This window comes from Narcine bancroftii, chromosome 1, assembly GCF_036971445.1.
Source record: "Narcine bancroftii isolate sNarBan1 chromosome 1, sNarBan1.hap1, whole genome shotgun sequence".
Classification (NCBI taxonomy): Eukaryota; Metazoa; Chordata; class Chondrichthyes; order Torpediniformes; family Narcinidae; genus Narcine; species Narcine bancroftii.
In genome coordinates this window covers 142,536,900-142,552,696 of record NC_091469.1, presented here as the reverse complement: position 1 = coordinate 142,552,696, position 15,797 = coordinate 142,536,900, and the positions used below count along the sequence as shown (strand labels likewise).

Below are 15,797 nucleotides of genomic sequence, written 5' to 3'. Positions count from 1 at the left end.
ACACTTTAAAGACATATCCTCCAGTACTGTATGTAACTCTAGAAAAAGAGGTTTGGACCAGTTATCATATCAATGCTTCTCCTTATTTCATAAACTTCCATCAGGTCTCCCTTTTCAGCTCCAGGAAAGGCAACTCAAGTTTGTCCAACCTCTCTTTTAGCTCATTCCCTCCAATCCAGGCAACAACCTAGTACAATTGTTCTCTACCTTTTCCAAGGCCTCCACAACCTTCCTGAAATGGAGTGACCTGAATTGTGCGGCCGAACCAAAGTTTTAAAAAGCTGCAATATGACTTTCGTAATTTCACTTAGTTTCCTGCCCAATAAAGGAAAGTATACCATCCAATTCTGGTACCATCCAACCTACTTGGATGGCTGCTTTCAATGAGTTATTGGCCTGGACCCCCAGATCCATCTGCATGTCAATGCTTTAGAGTTCTGCCACTAACTGGATCCTTGGAATAGAATTAAGAGTTACTTATTTTCCTCATTTCTCCTCCACCATTCAACATGATTGCAGTTGACCTCCTATCTCGTGATCACACACTGATCCCACATTGCTAGATTCCTCATAGATGCTCCAACTCAATATTCTTCCCCAACAGCGCAAGACTGAAGCAACATCTTCACACAAACCAGATGAGAAATAGATCATCTTGATCAAATTCCATGAAGCATTTGGAATTTTTATGCAGATATCCTGGTGAACGGCCAAGATGCCAGAATGCTCATTCATCTGTCTTCTCGAACTATAAACTCTGGGAATAGACTTACATCATTGGATTGGCACAGCTTGCTGAAGTTCTCATTCAAGGTGCAGACTGTCTTTTGCTCATGAATTGGTAGAATTCCTGGAACAGAAACATCAACTGATTAACCGTCAACATGAGCCAAAGCCTCATGGCTGTTGCAAGGGATTTAGTGGATCAAAGTATTGACTATGACCTCTGATTCAGGCTGCTTATAGCACCAGCTCCCAGTAACACAGTGTCAAACACCATCCACAGGGGCTTGGTGGTAGGCCATCTCATTGCTTTAATATCAGTAATTTTGAGGGAAACGTAAGAAAGGAAAGAGAGAAGGAAGGGGGAAATGGAGGGAGAAAAGGAGGGAAAAAGGAGGGGGAAGTAGAGGGAAAAGGGGATAAAGGGAAGGAAAAGGGAGGGGGTCAGGGATGGAGGCAAGGGGGAAGGGAGGGGAAAAGGGGAGGAGGTAAGGAGAGGGGAAAGGAAGGGGAGGGGGGGAAGGGGAGAGTGAAAGGGGAGGGAGAAGGGGAGGGGGAAAGGGGAGGGGGAAAGGGGAGGGGGAAAGGGGAGGGGGAAAGGGGAAAGGGCAAAGGGAACGGTAAAGGGAAAGGGAAGGGGAGGGGGAAAAGGAGGGGACAAAAGGGAAGGGACAAAAGGGAGGGGAATGAGGGAAGAAAGGGAGGGGAGGGGAAGGGAGGGGTAAGAGAATGTAACGAGGGAAATAGGAGGAGGGAAAGGATGCAGGGAAGGAGAAATAGAAGGAATATCTTATTTATCAGGTATACAAATTGCTTTTGTTTGGAATCAAGTTTGCTGTTGTACAATGGAACATACAGCAGTCAATTGTATGGAGGAAGTTCTCGTAATTGCAGATTACAGATGAAATATTTCAATTTTTTTGTTGAGGGTTAAATTCTGGGAAGAACCTTGGAGAGCACCTCATCTCTCCTTTGAAACAATCCCAATGGAGATTTTACTTCCTGCTGAAACAACAGATAGGACTACAATTTTATATCTTCTCTGTAAGAGGGGGCATCAGCACTCCTCGAGTCCTGTGCTGGAAGTATCCAAGATGGACATTGTGCTCAGCTCCCTGTGAGAAACAAGGGTGTTAGCAACCAGATTTGGGAATGGAAGAGGAGAAAAAAGGTGAACGTTTCCCCACTCTGCACGTACCAAACTGACGGAGATCAAAGCAGAGGTCAGTGGAATCCACAATGGTGATATTTTGGCAGAGTGTCCAGATGTTGAAGTACATGAAGACAGGTAGCGAGGTGAAGGCAGTCACTCCCAACCATGCCAGCATGAAGATATAGGTCAACATGATGAACTGAAAAAGAAAACATGCGTGGCTGAGAATCATGGTCACGTTTCTGAGCACAAGTGGCTGTCCTTCTATGAGCCAATTCACTCCTATAGGACAGCAAAAAGTAAATTCTCAACCAAGTCCGGTTCCACTGTTTCCTTGTCTCCTTGACAAGCTCCCATTTTTAGTTTTAACTCAAACCTTCCCCCACCTCTACCCACACCATCTCCGCACTCTCCTCCCCTTCTTGTCTCCCCAATTCTCTCATCTTTTGCCCTGTATCCTGTCACTTTCCCCAGCTCTTCTCCCCACTTTTTATCCTTGCTACCTTCCTTTCCCATGATCATCTCAACAAATGGTCCCGACGCAAAGTGCTGACTGAATATTTCTCTCCACGAAGGCTGCCTGACCCATTGAGTCCCTCCAGCTTCTCACTGTCTGCTCATAGATTCCATCATCTCCAGATCTTGTGTTTCACATGTGAACAAGCTTGGTCTTGCCTTTTTATCAGCTTCTGTCTTGATTTCTTTGTTTTAATACATGTACACTTTACCTTCAGAACTTTGAACATTAAAGTTGTCATTGATTTGTATTTAGTTTTCTTACACTGCCATTTTCATCTCCTCAATTTAAATCAAGTGTATGGCATAAAGTTGCTAACACATGTAGTCCGAAATACTTCTGCATTACTGTTAACTGCACCACTGAAATCATGATGAACTTGTGGAATTCACATCCACAGAAGACGAATGAGGCCAAAGCATTACTGTAAGTAGATTCACAAAAGAGAGTGGTGGCTGAGTGGAATGACCTTCCGGAAGAGGTGGTTGCAGCAAGGTCAATTTTGTCATTTAAGAGAAGGTTGGATGAGTGCATGGATGTGCAGAGGTTGGAGGGTTATGGACAGGGAGCAGGTAGGTGGAACTAGTGGAGTTCACTTAAATCGGATTGGACTAGAGGGGCCGAGATGGCCCTTTTCTTTACTGTAATTGTGATGGGTTATATGGTTATATGGCAGTAATGCGGGATCTGGAAAGTAAATGGAGTTGAAAAGAAAGTTTGCAAATGCTGGCATGGCAATACAATGCACAAACTTACTGGAGGAGCTCAGCAGGTCACGCAATGTCCCGAGGAAGTAAAGGGTAACCAAGGTTTTTGGGCTAGGCCCTTCGTCTGATATGAGCAAAAACGGGCAGGTGCCTGAATAAAATGATGTGGGGAGGGAAGAGGAGAGCAGGGAGGAAGAAGTATAGGTCGATACAGGTAGGTGGGAAGAAGGAAAGCAAACAAGCTGAGAAGTGATAGGGAGACAGGGTAGTTCTGCCATAGGAGAGGGAAGGGAAGTGGGAGGGGAGCTGGATGAAAGGACAGGGAAAGAGACTTAGGGGAAGGGGTTAATGGAAATTGGAAAAACAGAAGTAGTATCAGTCATGATAATGTTAAATGACAGAACAGGCTTGAAGGATCAATGGTCTTATGCCCATGTTCTGATTTGGGAAAAAATAGAAAGTAATGCAGGTGCGTTAATTAGGCATTGCAAGAATAAGGCTCAAGCAACTGGAAAAAATACTTAGCTGCCATCTCTCCATCCCATCCGCATCCCCATAGGTGGCAGACACCAAGGGTTTAATTGTAGCATCCACTTAAAACAGGTATGCGGAGGATTTCTTATGCCAGAGGGTGATGAATCTGTGGAATTTGTTGCAACAGGTTGTTGTGAAGGTCAGTCACTGAGTGTAATGGAGCTGAGTGGCAAATGGATCAGCTCATGATTAAATGATGGGGCAGATTCAATGGGCTGAATAGCCTATCACAATAGTCCCCCATGTATGCACCGCAATGGCATTTTCAACCTCATTCAGCACACACCTCACAATTGGTCCTCCGGCACCGCTTGCAGATCACAGCTGGGATCAAGCTTGAGGTAACAAAAAGGTCCAAACACAGAAACATAGAAGATAGGAGCAGGAGTAGGTCATTCGACCCTTCGAGCCTGCTCCGCCATTCAACGAGATCATGGCTGATCTTAAAATTCAGTACCCCGTCCCCGCCTTCTCTCCGTAACCTTTAATACCCTTATACTGAAGAAATATATCTAATTCCCTCTTAAATAGATTTAATGAACCTGCCTCTAGTGCCCTCTGTGGCAATGAATTCCACAGATTCACCACCCTCTGGGTAAAGAAATTCCTCCTCATCTCGGTCCTAAATGGTTTGCCTATTATCCTCAAACCATGGCCCCGGGTTCTGGATTTTCCCATCCTTGGAAACATCCCATCTGCATCCATTCTGTCCAGTCCTGCCAGAATTTTATAGGTCTCTATGAGATCCCCTCTCAATCTTCTAAACTCCAGCGAGTACAATCCCAATTTGCGCAATCTTTCCTCATAAGTCATTCCTGCCATTCCAGGTATCAGCCTGGAGAATCGCCTCTGCACTCCCTCCATTGCAAGAACATCCTTCCTTAGATAAGGTGACCAAAACTGCACACAATACTCCAGGTGGGGTCTCACCAAGGCCCTGTACAGCTGCAGTAAGGTATCCTTGTTCCTATACTCAAACCCTCTTGATATGAAGGCCAACATACCATTTGCCTTTTTAACCGCCTGCTGTACCTGCATGCTCGCCTTCAGAGACTGATGTACAAGTACCCCTAGGTCTCTCTGCACTTCTCCATCTTTTAATCTATTGCCATTCAAATAGTAATCTGCCCTCAGGTTTGTATTACCAAAGTGGATAACCTCACATTTATCCACATTGTAGTGCATTTGCCATGTATCTGCCCAGTCCCTCAATTTATCCAAATCACACTGGAGTTTCCTGACCCCCTCTTCCGTGCACACAACCCCTCCTAGGTTAGTGTCATCTGCAAATTTGGAGATATTACATCCAATCCCCTCATCCAGATCATTAATGTAAATTGTGAACAGCTGGGGCCCAGTACAGATCCCTGTGGCATCCCACTGGTCACCGCCTGCCACTCAGAAAACGAGCCATTTATCCCAACTCTCTGTCTTCTACCTGCCAGCCAGTTCTCAATCCACATCAATACTTTGCCCCCAATCCCATGAGCCTTGATTTTGGAAGCCAGTCGTTTATGCGGGACCTTATCGAAGGCCTTTTGGAAGTCCTGGTACACCACATCTACTGGCTCTCCCCCATCTATTTTACCTGTCACCATCTCAAAGAATTCCAATAGATTTGTCAAGCACGATTTACCTTTTGTAAATCCATGTTGACTCTGTCCGATCCCTTCTCTGCTAGTCATATGCTCCGCTATTACATCCTTAATAATGGATTCCATCAGGGCTAGAGCCCAACCCAGTAATTGACTCACGTGACTTCAGGTGAGGAGAATGACCGATTGGAAGGTTGCTTCATCTAAGATATTAAGTTTCACTTTGATTGACAAGGGGAAGTGACCTTCGACCAGTGAGGGGTTTATGTTTGACCAGTGAGTTGACCCTCCACATTGTAATGTGTCACAGAAGGCAATGGGTGGTCAACAATGTTAGCTGGTCAAGAGAAACACAAAAGCTGCAGTTCCTGGAATCTTGAGCAGTCAAGGAATTGCTGGAGGAAGTCAATGGGTCGGACAGTATCCATGGGTAGAAGTCAAAGTCTCAGGTCTGAACCCTTTATCAAGACAGAGCTAATTTTCTTTCCTAAAGTCGTTTCACATAAATACTCTAAGATCCAAGTGTGTGAGCCAATCCTTTGTGCAGTCCAGAACAATATTATTTTCTCCTTAAATTTCTTTCTTTCTTTCTATAATTCTTTTATATAACTGTGTATTATATCTATTTTTATCATTATAACTTTTATAGTGGGAGGCGAGGGAAGAGGGAATACCATGTAAACATTGTAATTTTAAAGTTTATTAAGTATTGACTGTGTACAATATATAACTACCTGAATGAAAATGTTTAAATAAAATATTCAAAACAAAAGACAAGGCCTTTATCAAAGGCTATCGGGTCAATGAGTGAAGGGAGTTCTTAGAGCCAGGGTGGCCAAACCTGTTTGGTTGTGGCCACATGCAGAAAAGCATAAGGAGTCAAGGGCCAAACAATCTTACAGCCTGACAGTTTTCAACCACCAGTAGTTCCTTTACCAGGCAGTGTAAAGCCTGTACAGAACTGACAGCATTCCGATTGGGCGGCTGGACTCCACGGGGAAGCACAGCACTCTCCATGGGCTCACACCCACGGCAGTGCTGCCGTTACAGCGGCTCTGGCAGCACTGTCAATTTTTCATTCTCTAATGGGCCACTTAAAAATGGACAGCGGGCCACGGTTGGCCCCGTGGCTGCAGTTTGGACACCCCCTGAGTTGGAATATATGCACAGAAGAACTAGGAGTGGTAAAACGCAGAACAGGATACTTGGAACTCAGTTCAGTTTAGTTTATGACAATGTATCTTGAAGTGGTGAATGTTTTAACTGCTGTTATCATGGCTCTGAGATCTAGTATGTTGGCAGAGGTAATAAAAGGTGTCACGACCCTCCAGTAATCTCTCATTCCACAGACTGCAAAATCAATGACTGCAATACCCTGAACCAGGTTATCTGCAGTGGTTCCAATCATTTCTGTACCGACAGAAAAGGATTATAGCATTGTGACAAGGAGCAAAAGACCATTCAGGCCATCAAGTCTGTGACAGCAATTTAATAATGGCTCTGCCAAACCACACTTGTTAATGGAAAACCTACATCTTCAAAATAATTGAGGGGAGATTCATGAAATAAAATGTATCTTCAGCCTCACTGAAAGGAACCCCAGTCTAGTCCACATTTCCTAATTTTTAACATCCATCAGCTCTGCAACATCTTCCTAAAACATCTCTAAATTTTAAAGTTAAATTTAAACATACTGCACAGTAACAGGCCTTTTTGTCCCACAGGCCTGTGCTACCCAATTATACCCAATTGACCTACAACCTCTGATATATTTTGAAGGGTGGTAACAAACTGGAGCACCAAGAAGAACACCACCCAGACATGGAGAGAACATACAGCGCTAGATTTGAACTCCAGTCATTGGCGCTGTAACAGCGTTGTGCTAACCGCTATGCTCACTTTGCCCCTGAACCCACTCTACTGCAATCCCTTCATTCCTGTAATGTGATGTCCAGAATTATACATAGTTGCAATTGTAGCTGAGTTAGTGTTTAAGTCTCTGAAGTCTGATTTTCATCCTGCAATATGCATAATTCATGTATGTTTCTCGTAACTTGAACCATTAACCCCACATCCTCTTTCATCTGATGCTACCTGACCTGATAAGTGTTTCCCGCATTCTCTTGTTTTTGTGCCTAACTTCCAGACTAGATTTAGGACTGTTTCCCTTCTTCAAACGTATAAGATTTTGAATCAGCTTGATGGGGTAGATGTTATCATATTTCCACCAGTGGGAACATAACGTTCAACATTCAGGGTAGATATTCAGAGTCTTTTTACCAGGATGGAAATATTGAATACCAGAGGGCAAAACTTCAGGACGAGAGGAAAAAGCTTAAACAAAATTTACAAGGCAAGCTTTTATTAGAGGGTGGTAGGTGTCTGGAGTGCAGAAATGAGAGCAATTTATAAAAGGCAGAAAATAGCAAGGAATAGAGGGATATAGATCATGCGCAGGCAGATGTGCAATGTAAATTGGCATCATGGTCAGCAGAGATCTTGAAGGCCGAAGGGCCTGTTCCTCTGTTGTAATTATGTGGACTCATACGCAAAATAAAGGTTTAGCTATTTAAATCTCGTGTAGAAATTTCTTCTCTCGGAAGATACTGATACTTTTGAATTCTCTGACCCAGAAAGCAGATCACTAGATAGATAAATATTTGAAAATGAAGGATTTGAGGGCCATGGGGAGCTGGTGTAGGAGTTGAGGCCAACATGAGTAAACCATTGAAAGGTGGGGCAGATTTGAGAGGCCTACTCCAATATTTTTTCTACTGTATCCAGATGTCCTACTATCTGCCATTTATTCATTTCCATTAACTTCAAGAAAGTAACCAGCTCGCCTTCTTCACCGATCTCTGCCCTATTGTCTACATGGATCTATGTGTATGCACTCTCTTTTTATCCCTTTGTTTTAAGAAGAAATGGAGCAAGAGAATCACAATGAAACTGTAACACTGCCTGCTGTCTCCACCAGTTCATTCATTCACTTATCGGAGCACCACAGTGAAAACACAACCGACAACATGCAATCGAGTGTTAGGCAGATGCCTTAAAGAAATCTTGGGAATGTGCAGCACATGAAATTGCTGGCCTAACCCTCTGAATATCTGCTGTTAGCCAGCAATGATGGAGTATCTAAAACCATGCATTGCCTATACTGAGGAAAGAGCAACCCTGTCAGATATGATCAGTTAACGTCCTAATTCCTGTCAATGTCAAGCTGAAGAATTAAGGACGAAGGAAATGGCCAGGATCTGGAAAAAAAAAAATTATTGGATAAAATTGCTATCTCTGACAGGAATGGACAGCACTATAAATTGAAAGTAAACTCACTTGAGGGTGCCATGGTTATTGCAATGGTGTTTCAGTGCCAGCTACAGGGGTTCTAATCCGGCGCTGTCTGTAAGGAGTTTGTAAGCTCTGCCCATGTCTGCGTGAGTTTCTTCTGGGTGCTCTGGTTTCCTCCCATCCTTCAAAACATAGGGGGTGGGTGTCGTAGGTAAATTGGGTGTAATTGGGTGGCACAGGCAAATGGGCCAGAAGGGCCTGTTACCATGCGGCATGTCTAAATTTAATTTAAAAAAAATCATGTAGAAATAGGTAAGAACTAGGAAATGGAAAGATTCATGAACGATGTTTTCATTTACTGTGGAACACCAAAAAAAAGCTGAATTCCTCAGCTATTCTGCAAAGCAATTAGACATCAAGTGACGTAGTCACAAGCCGAGAATTACTGGTGGCTTCGGAACGCTGACTTGTGTGGAAATACTCCAAAAATTGTAAAACTTTAGTATTGAAAGAGGAAAAAATTGAACAGAATAATGCTATCAAAATATAATGAATATTAAGCATTAAACCCTCAAAATTATGAGGGAAAGGAAGCTGATAAAAGTTCATGTAAAAAAAAATCCTCTCTCATAAATAGACCTGTAATGGTTTTCAAGGTTTGTTCAGAAAGTGAATCCAACATTTTTCTGCAGAATGTGATCCACGCATGCAAGCTTCAGACCAGGTCACGTTGGTCAGGACAATTGCCAGACCTTGTTCTATATCCATCCTGTGGATGTCATGTTTGTGAGCCTCACATATAACCATTTAACCGTTTACAGCGCAGAAACTGGCCATATCGGCCCTTTGACTCCGCTTGAACAACTCTACTAGTTCCCCCCTTCCACTCTCCGCCCATAACCCTCCAAACCCATCATATCCACGTACACATTCAATCTTCTCTTAAATGACAGAAAGGACCCTGCTACAACTATCTCCTCTGGAAGATCATTCCATTCTGCCGCCACTCTCTGAGTGAAGAAGCATCCTCTAACATTTCTCCTCAAGTTTTGCCCCCTTACCCTTAACTTATGCCCTCTTGTTCCAAACTCCCCTGCCCACAGGAGAAAGAGTCTACTCATGTCTAGTCTATCTATTCCCTTCATAATTTTAAATACCTCTATCAAATCCCCTCTCAACCGTTGACATTCCAATGAATAAAGTCCCGATCTCCTTAATCTTTCTCTGTACTCTAGATCTTGTAAGCCAGGCAATATTTTTATATATCTTCTCTGTACCCTCTCCACCTTAGCTATATCCTTCCTATAATTTGGAGATCAGAACTGAACACAATACTCCAAACCTGGCCTCACCCACGACTTAAACAGTCACAGCATCACTTCCTAGCTCCTATACTCTATGGTATGATTTATGAAGGCCAAGATACCATATACCTTCTTAACCACCCTGTCTACATGGGAATTCACCTTCAAGGAACTCTATACCATAACTCCAAGATCTCTCTGTTCCTCGGCATTCCTCAATGCCCTTCCCTTAACTGCATATGTCTTATTTTGGTTATTTTTTCTGAAATGCAGCACCTTGCACTTGTCTACATTAAATTCCATCTGCCATCTTTTAGCCTACTTTTTCAAACAAACCATATCCTTCTGTAATCCAATTAAACCTTCTTCACTATCCACCACTCCCCCTATTTGTGTATCATCTGCATATTTGCTTACCCAGTTAACTATCCCCTCATCCAAATCATTAATATAAATGATAAACAACAGGGGAACCAGCACCGATCTCTGAGACAAACTGCTCATCACAGGCTTCCATCCTGACAGACAGTTGTCCACCATGATTCTCTGCTGTCTATCTTCCAGCCACCTCTAAACCTATCTCACTATCTCTCTATTAATCCCTGGTGACTGAACCTTCCTTACTAACCTTGCATGCGGAACCTTATCAAAAGCCTTACTAAAATCCAAGTAGATCACGGTCAACCACCCTACCTTCATCCACTTTCCAAGATTCGTCAAACATGATTTTCCCTTCACAACCCATTCTGGGTGCCCTTGATCAATCCATGCCTATCCAGATATTTGTAGATACTTTCTCTAAGAATACTCTCCATATTTTCCCCACCACCGAAGTCAAACTTATTGGCTGATAATTACTTGGCCTGAACCATGTGCCTTTTTTAAACAATGGAATTACATCTGTAACCCTCCAATCCCACGGCACCACACCCTCCTCCAGTGATCATTGAAAAATCACTGTCAGAGCCCCCGCTATATGCTCCCTGACCTCCCTTAATGCCCTGGGAAAAATTCCATCAAGCCTAGAAGACTTATCCACCTTTATTCACCCAAGAAGCTCCAAAACTCTCTCTTTACTAATCCTTATCCTTTCCCTAACTAAACCTTTCACCTCACTTAACTCACATAGTCCAATGTCCCTTTCCCTCGTGAATATAGACGAGAAAATAATCTTTCATTATCTCCCCCATCTCATACAGTTCCTCACATAGTCCACCATTCCCATTTTCCAGTGGACCTACTCTATCCTTAACCCTCATTTTACTAATTCACTTTCACCTTATTAGCTATGGATACCTCATCCCTTCTTTTCACCTTTCTAATTTTCCTCTTAAGGTTCTTTCTGCAATCTAAGTAATGATCATATATCTCATAAATCTTTTCTTTCTTATATTTAGCCTAGGCCTACCTCTTATCCCAAACTAACTTCCTAATTTTTCTAGAAAACCATGGCTCCCTTGAACTTTTGGTCTTGCTTTTCGGCCCGACTGGAACGTAAAGATCTTGTATTCTCAAAATCTCACCTTTAAATACCCTCCAATTGTCCTCTACCTCCTTTCCAGCAAAAAAATCAGCCTACGCAACTCTCTGCAAATCCCTTCACATTTCTTCAAATCTGGCCTCCCCCACTTGAAGACCTTTGACTTCGGACATGATCTATCCATTTCCATAATTAAGCTAAAGCTAATAGACCCATGATCACTGTATCCAAAGATCTCCCCAATGCTCACCTCTATCACCTGCCCTATTTCGTTCCCTTCCAGTGGGCACCTCCACATACTGCTGCAAAAATCATGTCCACAGGGAGAAAAATGGAGATTTACTACTTCAAATTAAAGTTAGTTTCTGTACAGTTGATTATTTTCCTCATATTATACAGATCAGCCAAAACTCCAATTCTTATTTTCAATACAATCTGTCAAAAATATGTCCATCTTATTGATGTACTAAAATCCCTGAGCAATGCTAAATCAGTCATCCTCTGTACTAATTCACTTATTGACATTTAATTATACCTTGAGTTTGTATTTATAAAAAATGACCTAGGGATTATTTTATGTTTAAAAAAACTAAAGAGTCTTATAATAGGCAGGTAAACCATTAGGAAAAAAATATCTATTTTTCACATCCAAACTGAGGCTTTAAAATTAAGCGAGCATCCGTTGGAATGTAGACTCGATTCAAGTCATAGAGTTTTACAGCCTGGAAACCCTTCAACCCAACTTGTCCAAGATGTCCAAGTTCTATATCCAAGCTAGTCTTATTTCGCTGTCAATATCCGTCCAAACCTTTGCCATCCATGCATCTTTCTAAATGTTTTTTAAACATTACAATTATTCCCACCATCCTCTGTGTGAGAAAGGTACCCCCAAATCCCATTTAAATCTTTCCTCTCTCACATTAAATCTACATTCTCATTTCTGACTGCCCTACCCTGGGGAAAAGACTATGATCATTTCCTTTTCTATGTCTGTCATAATTTTATAAACCTCTATCAGGTGACTCTCCTCTGCATCCCTTCAAAATTATTGATACCCTTCCGACATCTGGCTGACCTGTACTGCACGCAGTAACCTAGTTACTCTAGTTATCTTGTGATTTCTCCAATATCTTGTAGTCAATACTCTGCGAAATAAAGGCCACCTTGCCCTACTGAATTGCCACTTTGGAGGAACTATGCACCAGTACCCCACTCCCTCAGGCCATTACCATTCACCATGTAAGTTATGCCCTGGTTTGTCTCACAATTTGCTTCTCCTTGACCTACCTTCCCACATGATCGAGGTCCTATTGTAAACTTAGATATCCTTTCTCACTGTCCAATACACCACCAATCATCTACAAATTTACCAATCAGGTTAACTACATCACCATCCAAATCATTAATATGGATGACAAACAACAGTACAGATTCCAGTGACACATCACTGGTCACAGGCGTCCAATCAGAAAAACATCCTTACATTACAACCCCTCCTTCCATTTAGTCAGTTTAGAATCTAATGTTAATCATGGGATTTAGCAATCTGGAGTAACCTATCATGCAGGTCCTTATAAAAGGTCTTGCTAAAGTCTATATATACAACATCCATTACCCTTCCCCTCATCAATCCTCTTTGTCACCTCTTCAAAAAAACTGTCAGATCGGTGAGACACAAACTGCTACACACAAGTTCATGCTGACCATCTCCAATTAGCCCCTAGCTATTCAAATGCTGGAAGATCCTGTCCGTCAGAATCACCTGCAGCAATTTTCTGACCATTGGTACCAGTCTTACTGGCCTGTTGCTGCCAGGCTTGCCCTTTTCAGCTTATAGCACCGCATTAACTACACTCCAGACTTCCAGCACTTCACCCAAAGTCAACGACAATGTAAACATCTCAGCGAGGGGCTCCACAATTTCTTCCACGTTTTACAAAATGGTGTGGGAATTTTCCCACTTCGATGCATTCCAAGGCACCTTGACTTTAGGAGTTCAAAATGTCCAGGACCTCACAATTCATGTACTTCAATCCCTTAGCTTTCATGATCCCCTCCACAGTAAAGAATGATGAGAAGTATTCATTCACAATCTCACCCATCTCCCTTGGCTTTGCACAGAACAACCCTGTGGATCTTTAATGAGCCCAATTCTCTCCTGAGCCACACTTCTACTCTGATCATACCTCTAGAATTAAATTTTAATTTAAAAATGCAATCAGGTTAACTATGTTACAGTAACAGGCCCCTCTGGCCTATGAGCCAATGTCATCCCCATGCACTCATGTGACCAATTGACCGACTGACCCCTTTTGGAGTGTGGGTGGAAGTGACTGCACTTCCTGAGAAGACTGAGGCAGCCAAGACTACTGGCTACAGGAGTTCCATCGAAAGTATACTGATTGGCTGCAACACAGTTGCTGCAGAGAAATTTGGGACTATGTGGACCCGTCCCATCTTTCTCCAGAACTATTTTAACTCACACCAGTAATGTGTGCTAATGAAAACTTCTGAATTAATAGTCCATCACAGAAATGGTGAGGAGAACATATGATATAGAGATAAAAATCTATCAGTTTATAAATGCTTTTTAAGGAAGAGCATTTGCACAATTGTCTGGTATGTGACTCCTGTCTACTGCTGTGACACCTCAGTTCCAGCCCAAACCACAATTTCACCCACATTTTTAATTTTAATGATAGAACAACAGTAGAAGGCCCCAGGAAACCCATGCTGCCCAATTGCACCCAATTAACCGTCTATTTTGGAGGGTGGGAGAAATCTCACGCAGGTCATGGTGGGGGGGCGGGGAACATACAAAGTCTTCAATGAGAGTGCCGGATTCATACACAGTTCGCTATAATAGCATTGCTAGTCTAACCATGCCGCCTAGCTGCAGACTGCGGTGACTCACTGACACCTATAAAGAAACAGTATAATGTAGCTATTATGTTCCAATCATCTCCAGGACCTGTGAGAAAGTAATGGCAAAAACTTAAACCACTTAAATATCTCAAAGAGTGAAATTTCATTACATACCCAGCCACTGACACATCGACCACAGGTGGTGATTTTGAAATCTCCGTAGAGGTCCTTAATTGCTCCAGTTGTGAAAAATCCTTCCACCATCAGGAGTATTCCATAGACAAAGAAGGCAGCTGCCACCCCGTAGATCACGTATTTGAAGATGTCAATCCTGCAAGGTCAAATGCACAAGCATCAAATGATCACAGAAGGGCAAGGTACCATTTTTGGGTATGTGCAATGCACAAAAGTGTTGGAGAAACTCAGCAGGTCACACAGCATCTATAAGAAGTAAAGGGTAACCAATGGGGTAGGCTTGAGCCCTTCGTCAAGCCCCGAAATGTTGGATATCCTTAACTTCCAATAGATGTTGCATAACCTGCTGAGTTTCTCAGCACTCACGTGTATTTCAGTACAACCCCAGCATCTGCATATTTTCCTGTTTAACTTTATTGGGTACGTAATGGGGTTATCAAGATTTATGACACAGATGAAGCCATATCCAACTTGGTGATCAAAAATCCCATTTTCCAACCCTTGTTCTTTAAATGCTCCCCAGATTTCTGGCCGCTCTACATTTTCAAGCAGTAAATTATTGATCTCCACACTACATCTTATGATGCCCTCCCACTTTTTTTTTAACGTTTTCATCTCCTTGTTCAGGTCAGAGAATGCAATAAATCAATGTGAGTGCATTGAACTGATATGGCCTCACTTTATCCCTCTGTCTATTTCTGTCCAGGACATTATTTCCTTATTAGTGAAAAAGATCAGGATCTGACCAGAGATAAAATGTCCTTGAATTTGCAATGGATGTTATTCTGTAGGTTCCACTCTTTCCCTGTTCATCCAAGTTATACAGATGTCATGACTAATCTGATTTTGGCTTTGAGTTCACTCTGCCACGTGTTCCCTATGACCATTAACTCACTCAGGATCAAAACATCTCACCCTGAGTATTTAGCAATTCAATATCCATAGTGTCAGGAATAGAATTCCCAAATGGTATAGCTCTCTGGCAGAAGAAACCCCTTCCTATCTCCATCTTAAATAGATGGCCAATAGGGTTTCAGATTTTTCCATGAGGAAAAATCCTTTGTATATCCTCCCTCTCAATCTCAGAAAGGTCTCTTTTCATGCTTCTAAACTCTTAGACATGGGAGCTCAGCCTGCTAATTCATAAAACAACCTTTTCATCTAATTGTCCGGGCGAGCTTTCATTCAATTGGTTCCAATGCACCTCCTAAATAATACATTAAATAAACTAGGGATCAACTTGGTGGTGGTCTTTGTCACCACAGAGCAATTTTATATGTCAGTTCAGGTAGGCAGGAGGGGAAAGCAAATAACAATTCCACTGGGAAACAAATTGCTGGGTTCGGAATAAAAGCACAAAATGCTGGAAATGCGCAACAGTTCAGGCAACATCAGCGATGAGTGAAGTAGAATTAATATTTCACCAAGGACAT

The 15,797-nt window shown here is 42.4% G+C and overlaps 1 protein-coding gene across 1 annotated transcript in view; it reads right to left on the bottom strand.

Annotated features, from left to right (window-relative positions):
* Positions 1 to 15,797, bottom strand: part of gpm6ab (glycoprotein M6Ab) — a 316,222-nt gene that overhangs the window by 29,783 nt on the left and 270,642 nt on the right. The window contains exons 3-5 of the mRNA XM_069902258.1: positions 14,344 to 14,500; positions 1,922 to 2,075; positions 774 to 850 (exon numbers count right to left, since the gene is read on the bottom strand). Of these exons, the coding sequence (XP_069758359.1) occupies positions 774 to 850; positions 1,922 to 2,075; positions 14,344 to 14,500 (388 nt within the window). The remainder of the gene's footprint in view (positions 1 to 773; positions 851 to 1,921; positions 2,076 to 14,343; positions 14,501 to 15,797) is intronic.